The 26,843-nt window shown below is 44.5% G+C and overlaps 1 protein-coding gene across 1 annotated transcript in view; it reads right to left on the bottom strand.

Annotated features, from left to right (window-relative positions):
- The window catches only part of LOC123764323 (beta-galactosidase-1-like protein 2), a 44,547-nt gene extending 33,479 nt beyond the window's left edge, over positions 1 to 11,068 (bottom strand). The window contains exon 1 of the mRNA XM_045751928.2: positions 10,945 to 11,068. Within this exon, the coding sequence (XP_045607884.2) occupies positions 10,945 to 10,992 (48 nt within the window). The 5' untranslated portion in view covers positions 10,993 to 11,068. The remainder of the gene's footprint in view (positions 1 to 10,944) is intronic.
- Between the last annotated feature and the right edge of the window lie 15,775 nt (positions 11,069 to 26,843).

The raw sequence follows: 26,843 nt of genomic DNA, 5'->3' as shown, positions 1-26,843 counted from the left end.
TGCTGGAGCTAGATGTGACAAAGGCTGTTGGGCCTGATAGAATCTCACCATGGATACTAAAGGAAGGTGCAGAAGCACTAAGTGTGCCACTCTCTATGGTGTATAACAGGTCACTGGAAACAGGAGACTTACCAGAAAGTTGGAAGACAGCTAACGTGGTCCCAATATACAAAAAGGGTGACAGGCAAGAGGCACTGAATTACAGGCCAGTTTCCTTAACTTGTATACCATGCAAGGTGCTGGAGAAGATCGTGAGGAAAAGGCTCGTAGAGCATCTGGAGGGAAATAACTTTGTAACGCACCACCAACATGGGTTCAGAGATGGTAAATCGTGCCTCACAGGGTTAATAGAATTTTATGACCAGGCAACGAAAATTAGGCAGGAAAGAGAAGGGTGGGCCGACTGCATTTTCCTGGATTGCCAAAAAGCCTTCGACACAGTACCCCATAAAAGGCTGTTAAAAAAGTTGGAGCAACAGGCAGGAGTAAAAGGGAAGGTGCTCCAGTGGATAAGGGAGTACTTAAGCAACAGGAAACAGCGAGTAACGGTGAGGGGGAAGACATCAGAGTGGCGAGATGTCACCAGCGGAGTCCCACAGGGCTCAGTACTTGGACCCATCCTGTTTCTAATATATGTGAACGATCTTCCAGAGGGTATAGACTCATTCCTCTCGATGTTTGCTGATGATGCAAAAATTATGAGAAGAATCAAGACGGATGAAGATAGACAGAGACTACAGGATGACCTGGATAAACTGGAGGAATGGTCTAGAAAATGGCTGCTGAAGTTCAACTCTGGAAAGTGTAAGGTGATGAAATTAGGCGAAGGGAGCAGGAGGCTGAACACAAGGTATCATCTGGGAGGGGAAATCCTGCAAGAATCAAATAGAGAGAAGGATCTGGGGGTTGATATCACACAGAACCTGTCCCCAGAGGCCCACATCAAAAGAATATCATCAGCGGCATATGCTAGACTGGCCAACATAAGAACTGCCTTCAGAAACTTGTGTAAGGAATCTTTCAGAACCCTGTATACCACTTATGTAAGACCAATCCTGGATTATGCAGCTCCAGCCTGGAGTCCATACCTAGTTAAACACAAGACAAAGTTAGAGAAGATTCAGCGGTATGCCACCAGGCTCGTCCCGGAACTGAGAGGATTGAGCTACGAGGAAAGGCTAAAGGAGCTGAACCTCACATCCCTGGAAAACAGAAGAGTAAGGGGAGACATGATAACCACCTACAAAATTCTCAGGGGAATTGACAGGGTGGACAAAGACAAACTCTTCAGCACGGGTGGGACACGAACAAGGGGACACAGGTGGAAACTTAGTACCCAGATGAGCCACAGAGACGTTAGAAAGAATTTTTTCAGTGTCAGAGTAGTTAATAAATGGAATGCACTAGGAAGTGATGTGGTGGAGGCTGACTCCATACACAGTTTCAAATGTAGGTATGATAGAGCCCAGTAGGCTCAGGAATCTGTACACCAGTTGATTGACAGTTGAGAGGCGGGACCAAAGAGCCAAAGCTCAACCCCCGCAAGCACAATTAGGTGAGTACAATTAGGTGAGTACACACACACACACACACACACGAAGTTTGCAACGAGACTCGTCCCAGCGTTACAGTTACACCTTACGCCTGAAGGAACTGAACCTTACAACACTAGAAAAAAGAAGGGAGAGGGGGGGATATGATAGGAACGTATACAATACTCAGGGGGATTGACAGAGTGGAAATAGAAGAAATATTCACACGGAATAGTAACAGAACGAGGGGACATGGGTGGAAGCTGGAAACTCAGATGAGTCACAGAGATGTTAGGAAGTTTTCCTTTAGCGTGAGAGTAGTGGAAAAATGGAATGCACTTAAGGAGCAGGTTGTGGAAGCAAATTCTATTCATAATTTTAAAACTAGGTATGATAGGGAAATGGGACAGGAGTCATTGCTGTAATCAACCAATGGCTCAAAAGGCGGGATCCAAGAGTCAATGCTCGATCCTGCAGGCATAAATTGGTGAGTATACACAGTATAGTGACACAGTACTGTAGGAATTGATGAGGTGGGTCTGCCACCACCACACCCACCACCACCACCACACCCACCACCACCACACCCACCACCACCACCACTACCACCACCACACCCACCACCACCACCACCACACCCAACACACCCACCACCACTACCACCACCACACCCAACACACCCACCACCACCACCACACCCACCACCACCACCACACCCACCACCACCACCACACCCACCACCACCACACCCACCACCACCACCACTACCACCACCACACCCACCACCACCACACCCACCACCACCACACCCACCACCACCACCACCACTACCACCACCACACCCAACACACCCACCACCACTACCACCACCACACCCACCACCACACCCACCACCACCACCACCACCACTACTACCACCACACCCACCACCACCACACCCACCACACCCACCACCACCACCACTACCACCACAACACCCACCACCACCACACCCACCACCACCACCACTACCACCACCACACCCACCACCACCACCACCACTACCACCACCACACCCAACACACCCACCACCACTACCACCACCACACCCAACACACCCACCACCACACCCACCACCACCACTACCACCACCACACCCACCACCACCACCACACCCACCATACCCACCACACCCACCACCACACCCACCACCACCACCGGGCCTCATCAGTGCTACATAAGCCCGCCAATAAAGGCCTCGTGTCCTTGACTCTGGTACAAAATCAATATCATTTTCTACGAGCAAGTGAAGCACGTTCATGTATGATCACAGTGCCTGCGTCATGATCACAGCACCTGCGTCATGATCACAGCACCTGCGTCATGATCACAGTGCTTGCGTCATGATCACAGTACCTGCGTCATGATCACAGCACCTGCGTCATGACCACAGTGCCTGCGTCATGATCACAGCACCTGCGTCATGATCACAGTGCCTGCGTCATGATCACAGTGCCTGCGTCATGATCACAGCACCTTCGTCATGATCACAGCACCTGCGTCATGATCACAGTGCCTGCGTCATGATCACAGCACCTGCGTCATGATCACAGTGCCTGCGTCATGATCACAGCACCTGCGTCATGATCACAGCACCTGCGTCATGATCACAGTGCCTGCGTCATGATCACAGCACCTGCGTCATGATCACAGTGCCTGCGTCAAAATCACAGTGCCTGCGTCATGATCACAGCACCTGCGTCATGATCACAGCACCTGCGTCATGATCACAGCACCTGCGTCATGATCACAGCACCTGCGTCATGATCACAGTGCCTGCGTCATGATCACAGTGCCTGCGTCATGATCACAGCATCTGCGTCATGATCACAGTGCCTGCGTCATGATCACAACACCTGCGTCATGATCACAGTGCCTGCGTCATGATCACAGCACCTGCGTCATGATCACAGCACCTGCGTCATGATCACAGCACCTGCGTCATGATCACAGTGCCTGCGTCATGATCACAGCACCTGCGTCATGATCACAGTTCCTGCGTCATGATCACAGCACCTGCGTCATGATTACAGCACCTGCGTCATGATCACAGTGCCTGCGTCATGATCACAGCACCTGCGTCATGATCACAGAGCCTGCGTCATGATCACAGTGCCTGCGTCATGATCACAGCACCTGCGTCATGATCACAGTGCCTGCGTCATGATCACAGTGCCTGCGTCATGATCACAGCACCTGCGTCATGATCACAGTGCCTGCGTCATGATCACAGCACCTGCGTCATGATCACAGTGCCTGCGTCATGATCACAGCACCTGCGTCATGATCACAGCACCTGCGTCATGATCACAGTGGCTGCGTCATGATCACAGCACCTGCGTCATGATCACAGCACCTGCGTCATGATCACAATGCCTGCGTCATGATCACAGCACCTGCGTCATGATCACAGTGCCTGCGTCATGATCACAGCACCTGCGTCATGATCACAGTGCCTGCGTCATGATCACAGCACCTGCGTCATGATCACAGTGCCTGCGTCATGATCACAGCACCTGCGTCATGATCACAGTGCCTGCGTCATGATCACAGCACCTGCGTCATGATCACCGCACCTGCGTCATGATCACAGTGCCTGCGTCATGACCACAGCACCTGCGTCATGATCACAGTGCCTGCGTCATGATCACAGCACCTGCGTCATGATCACAGCACCTGCGTCCTGATCACAGCACCTGCGTCATGATCACAGCACCTGCGTCATGATCACAGCACCTGCGTCATGATCACAGTGCCTGCGTCATGATCACAGCACCTGCGTCATGATCACAGTGCCTGCGTCAAAATCACAGTGCCTGCGTCATGATCACAGCACCTGCGTCATGATCACAGCACCTGCGTCATGATCACAGCACCTGCGTCATGATCACAGCACCTGCGTCATGATCACAGTGCCTGCGTCATGATCACAGTGCCTGCGTCATGATCACAGCATCTGCGTCATGATCACAGTGCCTGCGTCATGATCACAACACCTGCGTCATGATCACAGTGCCTGCGTCATGATCACAGCACCTGCGTCATGATCACAGCACCTGCGTCATGATCACAGCACCTGCGTCATGATCACAGTGCCTGCGTCATGATCACAGCACCTGCGTCATGATCACAGTGCCTGCGTCATGATCACAGCACCTGCGTCATGATTACAGCACCTGCGTCATGATCACAGTGCCTGCGTCATGATCATAGCACCTGCGTCATGATCACAGAGCCTGCGTCATGATCACAGTGCCTGCGTCATGATCACAGCACCTGCGTCATGATCACAGTGCCTGCGTCATGATCACAGTGCCTGCGTCATGATCACAGCACCTGCGTCATGATCACAGTGCCTGCGTCATGATCACAGCACCTGCGTCATGATCACAGTGCCTGCGTCATGATCACAGCACCTGCGTCATGATCACAGCACCTGCGTCATGATCACAGTGGCTGCGTCATGATCACAGCACCTGCGTCATGATCACAGCACCTGCGTCATGATCACAATGCCTGCGTCATGATCACAGCACCTGCGTCATGATCACAGTGCCTGCGTCATGATCACAGCACCTGCGTCATGATCACAGTGCCTGCGTCATGATCACAGCACCTGCGTCATGATCACAGTGCCTGCGTCATGATCACAGCACCTGCGTCATGATCACAGTGCCTGCGTCATGATCACAGCACCTGCGTCATGATCACCGCACCTGCGTCATGATCACAGTGCCTGCGTCATGACCACAGCACCTGCGTCATGATCACAGTGCCTGCGTCATGATCACAGCACCTGCGTCATGATCACAGCACCTGCGTCCTGATCACAGCACCTGCGTCATGATCACAGCACCTGCGTCATGATCACAGCACCTGCGTCATGATCACAGTGCCTGCGTCATGATCACAGCACCTGCGTCATGATCACAGTGCCTGCGTCATGATCACAGTGCCTGCGTCATGATCACAGTGCCTGCGTCATGATCACAGCACCTGCGTCATGATCACAGCACCTGCGTCATGATCACAGCACCTGCGTCTTGATCACAGACCCTGCGTCATGATCACAGCACCTGCGTCATGATCACAGCACCTGCGTCATGATCACAGTGCCTGCGTCATGATCAGTGCCTGCGTCATGATCACAGCACCTGCGTCATGATCACAGCACCTGCGTCATGATCACAGCACCTGCGTCATGATCACAGACCCTGCGTCATGATCACAGCACCTGCGTCATGATCACAGCACCTGCGTCATGATCACAGACCCTGCGTCATGATCACAGCACCTGCGTCATGATCACAGTGCCTGCATCATGATCACAGTGCCTGCGTCATTCACCGTGCTCAGTGGTCCCTGGCGAAGAGATCAATGCACTTTACAGAAGTCAAAGTTGTGAACGACGGGAGGACTGGAGCTTGGATTGGCTCATTTGCATACAAGGTGGGGTGTAGGAGGGGGTGTGGTCGCCTGGTAGGGTGGAGGAGGGGGGGTGTGGTCGCCTGGTGGGGTGTAGGAGGGGGTGTGGTCGCCTGGTGGGGTGTAGGAGGGGGTGTGGTCGCCTGGTGGGGTGTAGGAGGGGGTGTGGTCGCCTGGTGGGGTGTAGGAGGGGGTGTGGTCGCCTGGTGGGGTGTAGGAGGGGGTGTGGTCGCCTGGTGGGGTGTAGGAGGGGGTGTGGTCGCCTGGTGGGGTGTAGGAGGGGGTGTGGTCGCCTGGTGGGGTGTAGGAGGGGGTGTGGTCGCCTGGTGGGGTGTAGGAGGGGGTGTGGTCGCCTGGTGGGGTGTAGGAGGGGGTGTGGTCGCCTGGTGTGAATGAGGAAGGGGGTGTGACTCGAGGTGGTGTGGCTCCCAGGTGTGGCAGAGGGCAATATCCGCATTATAACTATTATTTATTATTCTATTTTCTATTTTTGTTATTCTATTTCATTTTTGTAACCTGACTCCTTCGATTTGACCTCTACACCAGTGCCAGCTGACCCTCCTGACCTCTACACCAGTGCCAGCTGACTCTCCTGACCTCTACACCAGTGCCAGCTGACTCTCCTGACCTCTACACCAGTGCCAGCTGACTCTCCTGACCTCTACACCAGTGCCAGCTGACTCTCCTGACCTCTACACCAGTGCCAGCAATAAAGGCACTCATTATTTTTGCATTAACAAAGTGATATGATGCACTTTGCCCTGACAGCTTTACTACTCTGACTGACAACATAAATATTAGCCACAGCAACAACACACCACTCGCTTACTGACCCCAGCTTATTGACCTCCATATGATTAACGTGTAAGAGAATGTCACACACACAATTTAGGGGTCAAGAGACTGCCAGGTCAAAGGTTTAGCACAGGTCAGTAGGCGCGGCGCCGTCCTAAACATGACTATATTTACAAGTGATGAATACGGGAGGTGGAAATAGTCTGAGGTAATCTAGGCTTTTGGGAAGCATTCTATTATCTCAATAAACTTACTGGAACTTAAGTTGAATGATGAATAAATAAATAAATAAATGTTTATTCAGGTAAGGTACATACATACAAGACATTTTTACAAAAATTGCTAAGTTTATAGAGAGAGCTGGTACATACAATGCTTAGAAGCCACTATTACGCAAAGCGTTTCGGGTAGTTTAAGTAATTGAATAATTATTTAATAATTGAGTAATTATAGTTGTTTATAATTATTGTTTAAGTATCGTATCGTAAGAATAATTGTTTAAGTATCGTATCGTAAGAATAATTGTTTAAGTATCGTATCAGCTTTATGGACTGTTGAATCATGCAGATCGTAGTTCGATAGAAAATAACGTGATTTTATTAGCAAAGTGTTTTATTTAATTCCCCCTGTCGGGGACAGGAAGCCTGTACCTTGTCTTATCGAGTTGACCCTAAGCCTAGGCCTACTACTGACCTTCCACAGGATACAGCCTACAACAATGGCCTAACTCCCGGCTCCCTATTTTACTACTAGGTGAACAGCCGTATCAGATGAAAGGAAACGTGCCCGACCGTTTCTATCCTGCACGGGGATTAAACCAGGGTCCATCGAGTGTGAACCGATGACGTATCTTCTCCTTCTATCTTGAGATGATTTCGGGGCTTAGTGTCCCCGCGGCCCGGTCCTCGACCAGTCCTCCACCCCCACTAAGCACCCCGTGACAGCTGACTAACTCCCAGGTACCAATTTACTGCTAGGTAACAGGGGCATCAGTGAAAGAAACTCTGCCCATTGTTTCTCGCCGGCGCCTGGGATCGAACCCGGGAACACAGGATCACGCGTCCAGTGTTCTGTCCGCTCAGCCACCGGCTCCCTGCTGCGTAGACCACAGAAGCTACATGAATCATTATCAAAGTGGAAAAGTCTATTGACCCCAATCTCAACCGAGATTCCGACCTTGACCTTTGACCGGAGGAAACAAGAATAAGTTATCTGACGCCCATCCCGGTGGTTGGCCAGCAGACAAGCTGACCCCATCCATCACCACAGCTATATTGCTGCCTTCAATCACACGTTCCCCGCTACAACCACAAATTGCTTGCTACAATCAGACAGTGTTTGCAAGTCAGACATTGCTTGCTACAATCGACGTTGCTTGCTAGTCAGACAGTGCTTGCTACAACCACAAATTGCTTGCTACAATCAGACGAGCTGGCGGATCAGATCAAGCGCCATTTTCTCAATAAACATTCACGTAATCATCAAAAGAGAATGTTTTACATAATTCATCATTTTTACAAATTCTTCTTTGGTACCATTCACTCAAGATGAATACGCTTTATGCACAAGATGAATACGCTTTATGCACAAGCAGCCAACACCTGTGCACAAACAGCCAACACCTGTGCACAAGCAGCCAACACCTGTGCACAAGCAGCCAACACCTGTGCACAAACAGCCAACACCTGTGCACAAGCAGCCAACACCTGTGCACAAGCAGCCAACACCTGTGCACAAACAGCCAACACCTGTGCACAAGCCAACACCTGTGCGGGCCTCCCCCACAGCCAAAGCCACCAACGTTGTCAACATCCTCCCCCCCCCCACCAAGAACACAACACCACAAACAGAAAAAATATAATCATATATACATATAACATATAATCATATATACATATAACATATAATCGTGTTGGGAATTAATAGCTGTAAAAGGTGGTCATTTCTCAACCCGTGGACTGAGAGCGCTGCGGCAAGCTAAACTCGCCTCTCTGTCCTCACTCGAGCATCTATAGATTGATAAAGATTAAGCCACCCAAAAGGTGGCACGGGCATGAATAGCCCGTAAGTGGTGGCCCTTTTGAGCCATTACCAGTATCAAGAGCTGATACTGGAGATCTGTGGAGGTGCGACTGCACCCTGCGTGACGGGAGATGTCTCCCGTGTGCATCTGTAGACATCACTGTGTTTATATAGCAGCGTTCAGATTTGAACTACAAGCTCAAGGTTCAAATGTTACAATAGCCATCATGAGATTTTTGGAACACGTACCATCTGTCAGTAGAATTTTTGGGAAGGGGGAATACAATATTTTGTTTTCATGTTTTAAAATGAATATTATTTTAGTCAGCGAAGAAAATCTGATATGTATTAATGAGCCAGCCTGTCCTCTAAGAGTTGTCACGTCAGAAAAATGATGTATTAAATTGCCCGAACCTAACCTAGCCGATCAGAAGGATTTAAGCGGTAAGAATAAAAGATTAAAGAAAAAGCCTCATTGAACCTTAATATATTAATATTTTATCTAGGTTCAATGAGTCTTTTTCTTTAATCTTTTATTCCTACCGCTTAAATCCCTCTGACCATTCTAAGCTAATCTATACCTTTTTCTGGTTAATTCTTTCCCCAGGAGATGGTGGTCAGGATCTAGTGTCTGCCTCCACTCTGCCTTTGTGTTTTCTTTGAGTCCGGTGTTGACAAAGGCCCAGATCGGCCGAAACGTTCATCTCTCTTTCCCATTTCTCTGTGGACTTTCCGCATATATATATAATGTGTTTATAGAATATAAACAGTTTATAGAAAGCCTAACTACTTGGGCTGGACGGTAGAGCGACGGTCTCGCGTCATGAAGGTCGGCGTTCAATCCCTGACTGTCCAAGTAGTTGGGCACCATTCCATCCCCCCCGACCCATTCCCTTATCCTGACCTCTTCCCAGTGTCATATAGTCATTATGGCTTGGTAATTTCTCCTGAGAACTGCCTTCCGTAACTCCCGCTGTGACCCTCTGGTCCACTCACCAGGCAGGTGTCGTGTTCCCACAGTGATACACTCACACTCTCATGGGGAATAGCACCTTATCACCTTGCTCAGTTCTTACTTATCCAAGACACACTCTCTCTCCTTCGTATTGTATATATATATATATATATATATATATATATATATATATATATATATATATATATATATATATATATATATATATATATATATATATATAACCTAACCTATAAAGATAGGTTAGGTTAGGTTAGGTAGGGTTGGTTAGGTTTGGTCATATATCTACGTTAATTTTAACTCCAATAAAAAAAAATTGACCTCATACATAGTGAAATGGGTAGCTTTTTCATTTCATAAGAAAAAAATTTGAGAAAATATAATAATTCAGGAAAACTTGGCTTATTAGGCAAATCGGGCCTTGCATAGTAGGCTGAGAAGTACGTTCTGGCTAGTAGGTACGACATATATATATATATATATATATATATATATATATATATATATATATATATATATATATATATATATTCAACGAAACCCAGAAAACTAATAAGTACAGGAACCTAGAACGTTGTTACAGGTTCGTGCCAATAGGCTCTGAAACTCTGGGCGCCTGGGGTAAATGTTCACTCTAGTTCCTAAAAGAGGTGGGTGAGGAACTCATTAGGCAAACTAGAGACTCAAGAACGGCCAGTGTCCTATTCCATCGCCTCAGTGTTGCGATCCAGAGAGGAATAGGAGGCTGGTAGGAGAAGAAAATATTAAAGTGTTTAGTGAGAAACCACAAGGTCTTCTCTGAATACTCTTTATTTTCTTCTTCCAGTCTATGGCTCTGTTCAATTGCACCCGAAGTGGTACCCTTAAATATATATATATATATATATATATATATATATATATATATATATATATATATATATATATATATATATATATATATATATATATAATATATATATATATATATATATATATATATATATATATATATATATATAACATATATATATAAATATATATATCTCCCCCCCCCCAGAGAGAGTAAACTTGACATGAACATTAGATCGATAAAAAAAATTCCCCTTTATGTGCACTTGAGATATACAAAAACCGACTTGACGTGCACATTAGAAATAAAATGTTTGCCCTAACCTGTAGAAGGAGGAGAGAGGCCAGGAGCACGCTAACGAAGGGACCCATGGTGGTAGTGTGCCAAACACGGCTCAGGCTCCTCGCTCTCTATACCTTATCTCTCTCCCTCCCCTGCAAGAGGGAGGGAACTGTTGGGCACATGAAGAGGGGGGGGGGAGGGCCAGTGAAGTGGCATGGGAGTTTGGGCCATATGGGAGGAATGAGGGAAAAGTTCGAGAGGTAGGGTGCCACTTGGGAGAGTGGCAGAGGTTGGAGAAAGGTATAGAAGAATGAGTACCTCATATATATATATATATATATATATATATATATATATATATATATATATATATATATATATATATATATATATATATATATATATATATATATATATATATATTGTTTCATCTGCTTGAATATAGACTAACTTGACGGAGTGGAGTGATTACTATACAACATGCTTGTATGTGGTTCCTTTACTTTCTCTTATCTGCAAGCAGAGGAGCAGGTGGTGGATGGGGGGGGGAGAGGGGGGGAGAGGGGGGGGAGAGGGGGGGGGAGGTCGACGTAGACTCTACGGTATAAACAAGTGAGAGATACCACCCTATGGGAGTCTGACAGTTGGAGTGAGATAGCACTGTATGGAGTCACACAGTGAGACTGACACTGAAACAAACCAGACGAACGATGCAAAAGGCAATAATGGGATTGATTTTTAGTCACAACCACTTGGGATAAATATATAAAAACAATAACCATGTATCTGGAACCGAGTTTGAGTCCACTCACCTATTATATATCAGTGAGGAGGTTGGGAGACCATCTTCTTCAAGAGGATATATGAATCCTTGGTGATACGAAGAAAAGTTCACTGTATCTCATTATCAATGTTGTATTTCCACACTTTTCTTCACAACAACAAGTGTTGAAAAGCTTACTTGGCCAAGATATTTGGAAGGAAAAGGAAGAAATATGCTTAATTAATATTCATATTTTGCGTGAGATATATGTTCACCACCATTCCAGAGTCCTCATGTTCACTGTAGAACATCAGAGCTCTCAGGTTAAAAACCACTTCTTTAGGCCATTTGTGAAAAGTTTCAAAACTTGTGCACCATTCTCAAGTTAGATGAGACGAGCTGAAGATACTTTTGTTAAGGACGTTGATCTATACTATATAGAGGACTACCCCAATAGGAGTTGTTTAAATTGGCATAGTGAGTACGAGAACAGACAACCTCTGACTCCTGTTAGCAGGCTAAGTTCCTTCCCTTCCCATGGCTCATGGTAAGCCTTGCCCACTAGTTTTCCCTGGAACACGACTCACCAATCAGTTAACAACCAGGTACCCAACTCATACTGGGGGAACAGGAGCGAACAGTTAAGGACTTGCGCCCAGTCAATCCTCCCTGCTCAGGACTCGAACCCAGAACAAATCGCGTAACCCTATTATCGCTGGTTATCATCGTATTACCGTATTATTATCACCGTATTACTGCCTGATGGTGGTGGTAACGAAGCCACCCGCCATGAAATCTGGGTACACGGCCTTTCTGTTAAGGCGAAGCTGGCCAAGGTTCACGTTCCAACATTAGTTCCCCAATTCACGGCAGAATATTGGCGGAGAACTCGAGCGAACGTAAACTCTCAGTGTTATTATTCTCTTCATGCCTTCAGGGCAGTTCAGACTCCGTATATCCGAGTATTACGGCAGTTTCAAGTGACACTTCCGGGTCAACGGCCGGGCCAAGGTGTGGGCAACACCGGCCAACCCGGAAGTTCACTGACTCCCTTGTTGAGACACACTAAACTGTTATTACCTCCGCTACTGTGTTTCTCGTCTGCCCACATGCTCACATAGTCGCAGCTGGCCACATGCTCACATAGTCGCAGCTGGCCACATGCTCACATAGTCGCAGCTGGCCACATGCTCACATAGTCGCAGCTGGCCACATGCTCACATAGTCGCAGCTGGCCACATGGTCTCAGCCGCAGCTGGCCACATGCTCACAGCCGCTGCTGGCCACATGGTCACAGCCGCACATGGCCACATGCTCACAGCCGCACATGGCCACATGCTCACAGCCGCTGCTGGCCACATGGTCACAGCCGCACATGGCCACAGCCGCAGCTGGCCACTTCGCCACAGCTGGCCACATCTCCACAGCCGCAGCTGGCCACATGGCCACAGCCGCAGCTGGCCACGTGGTCAGCGCGACAGCTGGTACAGGAACGCCGCTCCCAGCTGGCCGCAGTACAGGGCTTATCTTCCCAAGTGGCCAAACACCACTTAACATGCGGACTGCACCCAAACGTTTGTATCAGGCACCAGATGTGGTCCAACCTGGTCTTCCTGCAAGGGAGTAAGGAAGCACTCATTGGTCAACTCTTAACATAGCGCTAGACTAAGTCTAATGCATGTACACGCTGAGTATACCTATACAAACACAAAATATACCAATATAAACTCTTGAGTCTAGCGCATGCACACATTTCATACATATCATCGGAGTAATATCTACAATGGATTACATTTTCAGTGTTCAGTAGTTCAAGCCAGGAAGAACAAAAATTATTATTACAGGTACGTTGAACATCTGACGTGTTTTGAACATATTTTTCACATAACTGGCCGACCTCTCACGGTGTTCAAGAGAGAATTTGATAGAAACCTCCAAAGAATTCCTGATCAACTAGGCTGTTATACGTAAGGCTGCGATCAGCCGCATCCTACAGCCTGATTGAGCAGACCACCAACCAGGAGACCTAGTTAGAGACCGGGGCACGGGGACAGTGATCCTCGGAAACAACAACAGGTTGGTAGCGTGGTAGTAAAGGTCGGTACACTGGGTGGTAAATACCAGTAGTCTGGTAGTAATAGCAGGTATGACTCCGAGGCTTGTTAAAAAGTTTGTTGTTCATAGGAAGCGTGTTTACAAAGTCTGGTGGGGTGGAACTCTCTGGAGGGTGGCACTCTCTGGAGGGTGGCACTCTGGGGAGGGTGGCACTCTGGGGAGGGTGGAACTCTCTGGAGGGTGGCACTCTCTGGAGGGTGGCACTCTGGGGAGGGTGGACCTCCCTGGAGTGTGGAACTATCTGGAGGGTGGAACTCTCTGGAGGGTGGCACTCTCTGGAGGGTGGCACTCTCGGGAGGGTGGCACTCTCTGGAGGGTGGAACTCTCTGGAGGGTGGCACTCTCGGGAGGGTGGCACTCTCTGGAGGGTGGCACTCTCGGGAGGGTGGAACTCTCGGGAGGGTGGAACTCTCGGAAGGGTGGCACTCTCGGGAGGGTGGCACTCATGGGAGGGTGGCACTCTCAGTAGAGTGGCACTCGCAGTGAGGGCAGTACAATTGTCCCTGTTCCACAACTTGCTTATACCCTTGCTAAATTTATATTACTTTATTACATTTGTGAAGCATTACTGCGTGAAATTATCGCCGAACACAATAGGTCATTTGAATTACTAGGAGCAGATTATTTTCCCAGCCCGCAGTCTTTGTTTACTTCGAGGTTCGTATTTTGTTTTTTAAACATTTTAAGAGAATGACAAATTTGCATTAATTTATTTTTTATTGCATAGAGAATTTCCCTTTTCCCCTTGAAGTGTCAAAATCAGTCACATTTTATTTGGCCAACTGTAGCCTATTATAATAATCAGTTGAAAAATGTGTAGACGACTTATCTTGGACGACCATTTACGTATTTAAGCAAGTACAGTACTCTCATGTTACCTGGAACCTCCTGCTATCTCTGCAGCTCACGAACGGACCGAGTTATTTCCTCCCGTACGATCAGATAAATTTCCCTTTGGGACCTCTCGCTGGAAACATATTGCATGTGTTCGACTCAATACTAGGTCAAGGGTACCGAAGGTCGTCTAGCTTCTAAATGGTGTTCTGGTGATCAGTTAGAACTAATGACCTGTGTGTGTGTGTCTCCATGTAGTCATGATCATTTCATGCTCGACTTTACCTCAACAGAGAAAAAAAATATCAACGTCATCGTTCACCACTTACACACAAATATATAATACGCATTCACGAAGACGATAAGATCAGAGGATGACTGCAGAATATTGGAGGAAGACTCGGACAAAGTAAGTTAGTTATGAGGAGAAGCAACTGAGCCAGTATCATTATCTACCACTTGGAAGAGATATGAGGACATGTAGCTGACATATGACAGAAGAAAGGAATGGTGCCCAACCAATTGGATCGTTGAGAATCGAACGCTGACCTGCAAGAAACGAAGCCCTCGCTTTACCGACCAATGATGACGAATATTCCAATAAATAGCTACTAGAATTCAGACCAAGATAACACAAGTTAATACGGCTTGAAATAAAAGTTCAGGAGGGCAAAAAATTAGTTCTACAGCCTGAAAATGAACAACTCCCACAATCACTAATTAGCAACGACATCACACCAAACAAGTGGCCATAGCGTACAGACATGATGACATAGGCGGTACAGTATATAAAAGGTTTAGGAAAAATACAAACAGCCTTCAGGAGCCTGGATAAGGAATGAGTGAGAATACTGGTGCCAGAGTGAAAGCTTCCCATCATCACTATCACCCCATAACCACGCCGCCTCCACATACACCCACCACCACCTTTATCACAGTGTATAGTACCAAAAAATATATAAAACATATCTAGCAAAAGCAGACCTCACAGGCATACATCAGTGACACTCTTAAGCTTAGAGAGAGAGAGAGAGAGAGAGAGAGAGAGAGAGAGAGAGAGAGAGAGAGAGAGAGAGAGAGAGAGAGAGAGAGAGAGAGAGAGAGAGAGAGAGAGAGAGAGAGAGAGATAATCATTCAAATATATATATATATACAAAAATATAGGCATTCAAATATATCTACAAATATAATCATCAAATATATATACAGAAATATAAGTATTCAGATATATATACAAAATATAATAATTCAAATGATTATATTTGAATTATTGTTAATATATAATTAATAATATTTAATTAATAAATTAATTATTAATAATATTATTATATTATTCAAATATATATATATATATATATATATATATATATATATATATATATATATATATATATATATATATATATATATATATATATATGCCCCTATCCACACTGTTCACAGGTGTATTTGCGGCGAGGCAGATGCTGACGAATATGGATTGCATGGCCTGCACTGTGGAAAATCGGGTGGTTGGCACACTAGACACGACGAAGTCAACGACATCATTAAAAGAAGCCTTGCCTCTGCTCAGTGTCCAGCGGAGAGAGAGCCCCGCAACCTACTGAACCGTGACTCTGTTAGCTTTGCCGGCCGACCAGACGGAATCACACTGCGTCCGTGGAAGGGTGGCAGGCAGTTAGCATGGGACTATACTTGCGTATCCACCCTGGCAACGACATACATCACCCTCTCTGCCGGCACGGCAGGAGCCGCAGCGACACACAGAGAAAAACAAAAGTCAGTCAAGTACAGGCAATTAGATCAAAGGTACAATTTCGTTCCAATAGGGTCTGAGACCCTAGGCCCATGGGGTGAGAGTGCAAGAAGGTTTCTTAAGGATCTTGGTTCCAAGCTCATTGACACCACAAGAGACCCTAGAGCAGCAAGTTTTCTCTTTCAGCGCCTCAGTGTCGCGATCCAGAGGGGAAATGCCCGCTGCATCCTCGGTTCCTGCCCGGCGTCGGAGGAGTTCGAGGAAATCTACAGCCTCTAGGAAGCGAACTTTTTCTTGTGTCCTCTTAATGTTCATTTTTTGTATAAAATCAGATATGTAACTGTATAACCTTGCATAATAAAGTGTACATCATAATAAAAAAAAAGGGGGTGGTAGGAGAAGTGAACACTCTTTCGTATTCAGAGTTAAATGTCAAGTTTTTCCCTGAGTGCTCTGTGTTCCCTTCTCTGAGGCTGTGGGTCCCTATAATTACACCAGTGGTGGTACCCCCCTATATATATATATATATATATATATATATATATATATATATATATATATATATATATATATATATATATATATATATATATATATATATATATAATCATTTTGTAGTAAATCACGGATTCCATCCCACGAAAGAGATTTGACCCACGACTTGAGGAGTGATTGTCATTGAGGCTTGCATGAAAGGAAACACAGATTGCGACCTTGGACTATCTATTGCAATTATTATAAAACATGTAAATTACAACGATTAATTCGCATTTAGAAAAACAAAAAATTTACAAAATATCTGAAAGCTCCTGCCTTGGAAGCTATTTCAAGTTTTGTAATAATAAGTACAGTATTTGTATAGTGAGAGCAGTAATCGAACTCTGCAATACGATGTCATTGGGCAGATTTGCTTCGGCTGTATGCACATCTAACAAGTTACTGAAACTGAGACATTACCACAATATTCTGCCTACGAGTTCTGTGACGCACATCATATTATTCACAGTGAAACTGTGAAAAATGTAAGTCTTGCTGTCTGACTGTACAATCATATGTATTACATTGAATCTGGCATATTGGAAAATTATCCAGGTAATCTAACCAAAACTGTTTTGACCATATTAGTATTTTTAAAGCCTGCAATTCAGACTACATTTTTTTTACCAATCCCTGTTATGTTGTGAATAATAGAAACAGCATCATTGCCAAAACATCTGGCCGAACATCTCAAGATTACCGTTACCTGTTGCAGGTGGCTACAGGTGACGAATCTTCCAATCCTGTGCATTCCAGGTACAAACTCTGTGAGCAGGAACTGCGGCACGATGTCCCACACTACATCACCGAATGCCCAGTTATTAAACCTTTCGGACCAGTTGACATGAGGTACCTGGAGCTTTGCAATTACTTTATTCACTCTCGTATTCTTGAAGATATCCTCGCAGTGTACCCAAAATTTGCCAGTGTAGGCTACTGACCATATGGCCCTGTATGACTAACCATCCTACGAGATGGGGACTTTTAGTATCACTGCTACCTTATTCACTCTTGTGCTCATGATAGCCTCATAATGAACCCGGAGTCTGTCAGTGCCGACTACTTATCACATCCCTCTGTATGACTAACCATCCTGTGTGTTGGGGATTTTTTAACATCACCTAGCTAGCTTTTTGACACCCTCTACTCCCCTTCATATAGTCTAGGGTAGCTGCACAAATACAGACGTACCTAATGTATTAACAAAAAAAGATTAGGTGAAAATGTATCTAAATTTTGTAAATTAAAATATATACACTAAGAAGCGGAATGCATCTCCTGGTGTATACCCCTGAACTCAGTGTCCCGCGTGGCCTTGACTACGAGCAAACAGTAAATGAATGAAGGAGCTCAGCCAACTTGTGTAACTTATCCGAAGCCGTTAATGAAACTCACCGGAAAGCCAGAGAAATAAAAGGCCGATTATTGGACTTACATTTTTTCACTTGCCTTTATCCTAACTAAGTTCAGTTAAGTGCTCAACAAGCAGTTTGTAACTTAGCAATCACTCGTTTTGTTCTGGTGTAGGACACCTTTCAATGGCAGATTGGCTGATTTTATTATCGATTTCTAATCGGCTGTGACTTACCATGGCAAAAGCCAATCAATTTTGCGATAAGCTATAACTTATTCCAAAATAAACATGACACTATCAAAAATCTTATATAACTGTATGAAATAATAATTATTCATAATCATACCTGCTTAAAATATTGAACATTTATAAATGTAACATTCAACATAACCTCATCTAGTGTAAATCAACATAAAATTGAATTTACAAAAAACCTCATAAACTCTCAATGGCATCTGTGTCCATCAGATTTTTAATTTACAGGAGAAAAAAAATCAAACATCCATGTGTATCTTGGCTGCTTATAGTCAGAGTAAAATCTCTCCAGTTCTGATTTTGGAGGCTATCGGCAGAGGCAATTCTCTCTTCATCTTCTTGTGGCTCTCGCAGGCATTACCAGCTCTACCGCTGAGCTCTGGCTTTGTTGACGTGCTCTGCCCAGTTAACAAAAAATCTGATAAAGTGCGCGCGCCCACACCCGCCCGCCTGCCCACAAACGCGTACACACACACACACACACACACACACACACACACACACACACACACACACACACACACACACACACACACACACACACACACACACACACACACATATATATACACACTGTGTAGGTCAAAATCATCAGTAGTTTTAAAGCATTATGACAATATGACAAAGAGTGCTGGGAAGACGAGACACCACGAGCGTAACTCTCATCTTGTAACTACACAAGGTACTTAGGTAATTACACAGGGCCGAGTGGACAGCGCTCAGTGGGGTCGTAATCCTAAGGGCCCGGGTTCAATACCTCGCCAATACAGAAATAAGTGGGCAGTTTCTTTCATCTGAGGGTCCTGCTCACCTAGAAGTAAATGAAAGGGAAGGTGCGGTGCGGTTTACTGCAAAACTGGTCTTACATAGGTGGTGTACAGAGATCTAAATGCTTCCTTATTTAAGTTCCTGAATAATGTTTCTAAGTTTTGCTAGTGTAGAATATGACAGCTGATGTTATCCTATTTATATGATCCTCCGGAGGTAGGTTAGGTTTTACGTCCATTCCCTGGTCTTTTTCTCTAGTTGTTATCGGGAGGTTGTCTCCGTTTACTGTGTTCTGTCCTTTTGACCTCCGTCACTCATACCCTATCCTATCATCTTGAATTAGCGCTTCCTCTTGATAATTAAATTCTCTTGTTTGTCACTATTGGAGTTTAAATAGACGCGGGTTGATCGAGTCATAACCTATCAGGCAAGGCATCAAATGACTTGTATATAAAAAGCTTCAGTGTGCAAGTATAAGTTATCCTCCAGCAGCCCCTGACTCTTGTGCTCTAGATGAAAGGAATCCAGTTTCGCAAACACTCCTAACGGCCGGTAGGATTAGTCCCGGTTCTAAGTGACTAATAAGCAAAAGTTAAGCAAAGTCAAACTAAGCAAAGGTTAATTTTACATTGTCTGGACGTAATTTTTAACACAGTAAGAGATTAAACGTATTTGTAAAATGGTAAAATCTTTTAAATCTGGAAGCCGCCGTCAAAAATACTTAAAACCATTCAATTTAAAGAAATTTCTTCACTAAAATTATACAATAATTGTTTAGCTCCGTCAACTCGGCGTTCAACGAAGGTTTCTTGAAATATTACTAGCTGGATGATAGCTGTCCAAGAGTCTAACTGTTGCTCTCTACAGTAAGACATGAGCAACTCACCTGAGCAGTAGGAGAGGGCATGAGCGATAGGTAAGGTGCCTGAGCAACCTGCTTGAGTGGTAGTTGAGGAGGCTCTAGCTCACCTGAGCAGCAGGTGAGGTGCTTGAACCGCTCACCTGAGCGTCAGGGAGAGGAGCCTGAGCAGCTCACCTGAACGGTATTGCAGATGTAGATGTTAAGGCGTTACCGTGACAACCACTGACAAGCCTCACGCCACACCCCTCTCTCTTCTATTCACATGGCTTGATGACTCCTCTACCAGGTGCTCCCCAACCACCACCACCACCACATGCTGTTCCTCTACCAACATTACCTGCTGCTGTTCCTCTACCACAACCATTTGCTGGTTCCCTACTACTACCTGCTGCTCCTCTACCCCCACTACCCTTATTTATATATATATATATATATATATATATATATATATATATATATATATATATATATATATATATATATATATATATATATATATATATATATAGGCTGCCTGTCCCCGATAACGAATTAATTGTTATTAATTATATAATTAATTAATATAAATGGCCGGGATAATGGGGTTCAGTTTCAACAACTATTATACACACAAGTCTGGTGGATTTTCGGGTTTCCAATTTTTAGTTCAAATATAAAATAAGTCTAAGTTAGTCTTGTTATGCTGTAAGGTTAAAATTGTCAAACTACCAGGCTATTTCATTATTTTATCCTATGATTGTAAAATTATGAGACACCCTATATATAGTTCCAGACTTATGGGACACCCTGAGGGTGTTCAATAAATCTGGAACCATATACTATATACGGTTCTAGATTTATGGAATACCCTCTATATTAGTTACAGTCGAGGCTCCGTATTCACAATCAAATTAATATATCACGGTGAGTGATTTTTTTGAAGCCTTGCTCTGATCATCTGATGGCAGCTCCTGTCAGATATCTTCTTTTGAACCCATAAATCCTGTGATGTTGCAGTTAGCGCGCTCGCTTGGCAAACAAGAGAGCCTCCATGTGAATCCTGGGCACGACGAGACGACTAGGCAGTAATTGAGGACCTACATGTAAAACAACTACTAGATCGTATTCTATTAAAGCAACCCCCATCATCTCAAGTAATAGGTCGCGTTTTTTACGTTTTTGTAACCAATGTTACAAATGTAACCCATTGAGATGAGTACCGGCTCACAAATCAATTTGTCCTCCTACAAAGAGCGTCGCATTTCGATCGCATGCGTTACATGGCAAACAAATTGTCGTACTAGAAAATGGAAGAGGCTGGCGAAAGTGACGTACTGTCCCATTTTCGGTTTTGGGTCCTCTGGTAGGTTAGGAGAGGACACTTTAAGTTGACCGTTTTCTTGACGTTGGGAAACCTTAGGAAGACGGGCTGCACAAATATTGATGTTTTTGTGCGTCGGATTTGATAGGTTAAGGGGGTTGCTTGGGTTTGTATATTTCTGGTTAGGCTAAAAGGTCATCAACTTGAGATATGGTCCAGGACGGACCAAAACGTCGTCGTCCCTTCACCTTCTAGTGTGTGGTCTGGTCAACATACTTTAGCCACGTTATTGTGGCTCATCGCAACATAATATATTGCGCATAACATCGCAATATATATAATAAAAGGTTGGATTTTTAATGGAGTAGCAAATCAAGAGAACCAGCTGATGAAACATAACTCGAATAGCCTAACTCGTGTTCTAAATGCCCACATAACTAATATATTTAAAGAATAACTGGAAGCAATATTCTCCCCAAAACTCTGCTCGTGATTTGTGGCTTTAAAATAAATATAAATACCTGTACATGCAATTTATACTGTAATCATACCCCCCATTTATTTAAATTATTATTATTATAAATTTTTTGAATAGTCTTGTATATGGTGCTCACAATTGTATATGCCAACATCCAGAAATATTCTGCCAAAAATATATTAAACGGCAACCTTGAATGATGTGAAAGGATGTTATCCTGTTATCCTAAAATGGCCTCCTGTAACGTTATCCTAAATCCTCACCATGATGAGGACTCCAGGAACCTCCTTCAGGAAGGCATTGTTCACGACAGGAAGATGAACGAGGCGACAACTGGACTCCAGGCCTCACGAAGGAGAAAATTTCAATAGATTATATATATATATATATATATATATATATATATATATATATATATATATATATATATATATATATATATATATATATATATATATATATATATATATATATATATATATTCATCGATTATCATCTATAATTATCTATAATAATTCTATAATTACCGTGTATATACTCATATTAATAAAAGTACATAATCACTGACAAATGTCCATAATTTTGACAGCACTGTCAAAACAAATTAATATATTTCAGTTATTTCAGAATAGCTTCTGCCTGTAACCTTCGCACATTTGTTTTATTTTTGAGTTCTCTGATCAAGCAGTGTTCTGTTCTCCATCCAAGTGACATTTTTTCTGTCTTGTAGCCTGAACGATCACAGCCTTCCTTACAGTCATGTGACTCTAGGCAATGCTTTTAAAAATTATATGTATAATAATAAAAGAAACTGCAGAAGTAATAGCCTCGCTTCCTGTAGTTTAAAATTGTATTTGTACTGTATATATATAATTTAGCTAAATGAATTGTGGGGTTCAGTCCCTGAGTCCATTATGTGCCTCTGTAACCCTTTTCCACTACCGCCAACAAGATGGGTATGGGGTACATAATAAATGAACTAAACTTAACTGCTATATATATATATATTTTTAAAGAAATGACGTTGTCTATTATACCAGTCCGTTCTCTTGATTTGCCACTCCGTCAAAAATCAGCTGTTACGTTGGTTAACACAACGTACAAAACGCGAGCTATTGGTTTGAGGACGGGTTGGTTACAAGAAAGAATTAACGCATGCGCCATTGAGAATGACCTGAGGGGTCAACAACCTGAGAGTCAAACAACTGTTTCAGAAGATAAGTCAAGACCTTGGCTACAAAATAAAGGGTACCAAGTGACATTAAGGATGAACATACTCGCTAGACTTCACACGAACATCTCCCAGGGTTTAAGGGAGCGTCGCCACGTTATCTTCCTCAACAGACCACCAGCCTTCAGATTTACCTCCTGTTTCCACACTCTCACTCACTCACTCTCTCTCTCTCTCTCTCTCTCTCTCTCTCTCTCTCTCTCTCTCTCTCTCTCTCTCTCTCTCTCTCTCTCTCTCTCTCTCTCTCTCTCTCTCTCTCCCCTCTCTCTCTCTCCCCTCTCTCTCTCTCTCTCCCCCCTCTCTCTCTCTCTCTCTCTCTCTCTCTCTCTCTCTCTCTCTCTCTCTCTCTCTCTCTCTCTCTCTCTCTCTCTCTCTCTCTCTCTCTCTCTCTCTCTCCCCTCTCTCTCTCTCCCCTCTCTCTCTCTCTCTCCCCCCCCCTCTCTCTCTCTCTCTCTCTCTCTCTCTCTCTCTCTCTCTCTCTCTCTCTCTCTCTCTCTCTCTCTCTCTTCCCTCTCTCTCTTCCCTCTCTCTCTTCCCTCTCTCTCTTCCCTCTCTCTCTTCCCTCTCTCTCTTCCCTCTCTCTCTTCCCTCTCTCTCTCTTCCCTCTCTCTCTCCCCTCCCTCTCTCCCCTCTCTCTCTCCCCTCCCTCTCTCCCCTCCCTCTCTCCCCTCCCTCTCTCCCCTCCCTCTCTCCCCCCTCTCTCTCCCCTCTCTCTCCCCTCTCCCCCCCTCTCTCTCTCCCCCCTCTCTCTCTCTCTCTCTCTTTCTCCGTTCCCCTTACTCTTATTCCCTTCACTCTTTACCGAAATATTTATCACCTTCACCTCTCTCCATTTTCCTTACTCGTACCTTTGTCCCCTCCCCTCTCTCCATCCCCTAACCATTATTCCCTCCCCCACTCTCTTACCCTTATTCTTTCCCCCTCTCCCTATTCCCCTTACCTCTTGTTCCTTCCCCACTATCCCCATTACCCCTACTTGCCGCTCTTGTTCTGGTCCTGGTAACGTTCGCCTTTAGATTCTAACTTACAAATGAAAGGTAAAACCCTTGTGTATTTCGACACACTTTAGAATCCTCCTCAATTATTTAACGTTTTGGTGGATTGTTTGAGCATTACAGCCAGTCCTATGCCTCTTTATATAGACTCTGTATAGTCATATTGGCTGAGCTCTTTCTTCCAATAATTACCTTCCCTCTTAATTAATTTAGACAAAGAATAAACATAAACTTGAGTGGGCGTATCTTTAGTTCATGTTCTCTTGCAACCTGATATTCATACCTCTTCCTTTCCGTCCCACATAGACAGGTATGAATATGGTTAGAAATACTGCTAATTGAAACTAATCATTGTAATGCTATATTGTACTGTGTTGCTAACCATCATCAACATTCAACATCCATGAAATAAATTATATGATTCTCTGGAAAAAATGTGTCGGAATATATCAGTCATTAACACAATTACACAAAAACCCACCAACGAATATCTGAACAGAGAATTTACAAATGCCAGTATTTTCCTGAGTATCATCTGAACACTTCTTTAAGACAAATTACCCGAGGGTGTAAGAGCTGGCAAATACAACGTTCGCATTCCTGTTGGAAATTAGACTTTTCTTAATGGTACAACCTTTGTGCCAGAACGTACATTTAATTTTTGTTTCAAACGCGACTCTCGTGAGCTTAGGTCAGTTCCTTTCATGTATCACTCCGCCTGTGTGAAGGGCTAGGAAGCAAACCTGCAGTGATAGTGAAGTGCGCTGACCCCCTACGGCTCAGCAGCCACCAGGGGAGATGAGAGTGACTCTTTGATGCTGTGTTTGATTCTTGCACATCAAAAATCATGACATAAAATGGTTTGTGTGTCTCTCTCCGTATAGGTGTGTGGAACGTTACGGATTTCTGTGTAAACGGAAAAACGAATAGTGTCAATTCTTTTATACAGATGATTTAAATAAGGTGGAGACGAGAGGGGCTTTGGATATACTATGATGGAAAAGTGCCGAGAAAATGGTGAATTCTTACACAACTGACTGACACAAGTAATCAATGTATATGTCCTAGTGAAGGCTAACAGAATATATGTAGATGGTTAAATGTGGAGTTAGATGGGCAAGAGGATGAGATATGCTGTTTACAAGACAAATATAAAAATTCCAAAGAATAGACCAGATAAATAGAGCAATGACAAGGTAGCACAGACTTAGACACATGGGACAATGTGGTGCATCTTCTAGACAGAATACGAACCATTTGCACCGTAAATAACTAGCAGGCAATAATTCATTTTATACGACATAATATGTTATAAATGTGAAATTTTGTTGATAAAGAAAAGAAAATCGCTCAAATTAAAGTGTGGGAGCCAATGGCAAAAGGTGACATCAAGGATAGGTGTGATTAGCTAGCTTAAATGTTGACCAATGAACAGGACGCTCGATAACCTGATACTGTATGGTTAGCAGGTGAGGGGCTAACTTCTGTTCCAGCTGAGCTATAAAACCTCAGCAACACAACTACCTACTCTACAGGCTCACCATAGCCCGTGCTACATGGACACTTCGTTCTGAGTAGCTAAATCTGAAACACCAACAACTACCTACTGGCTTCTGTGCCAGGTAAGTCCACTACGGGCTCACCATAGCCCGTGCTACTTGGAACTTACGTTTCGAGCAGCTGAATCTAAAACAGCAACAAACTACCTACTTCTTACGGGCTATTCATGCCCGTGCCACCTCTTGGGTGGCTTAATCTTCATCAATCAATCACCATAATACACCATACCACACTCGTACCATAGGATATCAAGATATCAGGCTGAAAAGCAACGGCTGGGTAGCAAAAGGAGGCTGGGTAGCAACAGGAGGCTAGATAGTAACAGGAGTCTGGATAGTAACAGGAGGCTGGATAGTAACAGGAGGCTGGGGTAGCAACAGGAGGCTGGGGTAGCAACAGGAGGCTGGGTAGCAACTAGAGGCTGGGTAGCAACAGGAGACATTAACAAGACGCCCGTGTTTACAAAAGAAACATTTCACTTACTGATCAGACTGTCCTCTGGCTCCTGAAGGAACACCTCCGTCACACCAACTCCTTTATCGCCTCATAAATCCTCGCTAAGCACAGCCATTTGCGCCTTTACAAGCTTATTTATATCACTAAAGTTGTGTCTCGAATTGTTGTTCCAGGTGAATGATATTGTTGATGAATTAACCGGAAAACGTCCGCGAATTGAATCACTTCACTGACCATGTTGACTTCTGCCATCAGCTGACGTTGGCCGGGAGAGGTCACGTGATTCGCACCTTCCACCCCATTGGTGGAGCATCAGCACCCCATCAGCATCATGGGGCAGGTGGCACGTCATTGCAGATATTCTTCCCTATTGGTGGTGCTTTGATGACGTCATAGAGCACATGGCACGTCATTGCCGATATTCTCTCCTATTGGTGGTGCTCTGATGACGTCACGGGGCACGTCATTGCCGATATTCTCCCTACAAAATCAAGTAAATAACTATAGGAAAATTTACATATTAGGACAAATTTAACTGTTGCCAATTCAGATAAAAAAAATAAGATAGTTGAGAAGCCTATTAGGCTTCTCAACTCTGTGCTCTCTATCGAAAAATTCTCGATGATTCGCTCGGCTGCACGTCCACCAACGACAGTTTAGATAAAACAAATAGCACC

Source organism: Procambarus clarkii, chromosome 82 (assembly GCF_040958095.1).
Source record: "Procambarus clarkii isolate CNS0578487 chromosome 82, FALCON_Pclarkii_2.0, whole genome shotgun sequence".
Taxonomy (NCBI): domain Eukaryota; kingdom Metazoa; phylum Arthropoda; class Malacostraca; order Decapoda; family Cambaridae; genus Procambarus; species Procambarus clarkii.
Note: the sequence above shows the minus strand (reverse complement) of the source record. Positions and strands in the feature narration are given on the sequence as shown.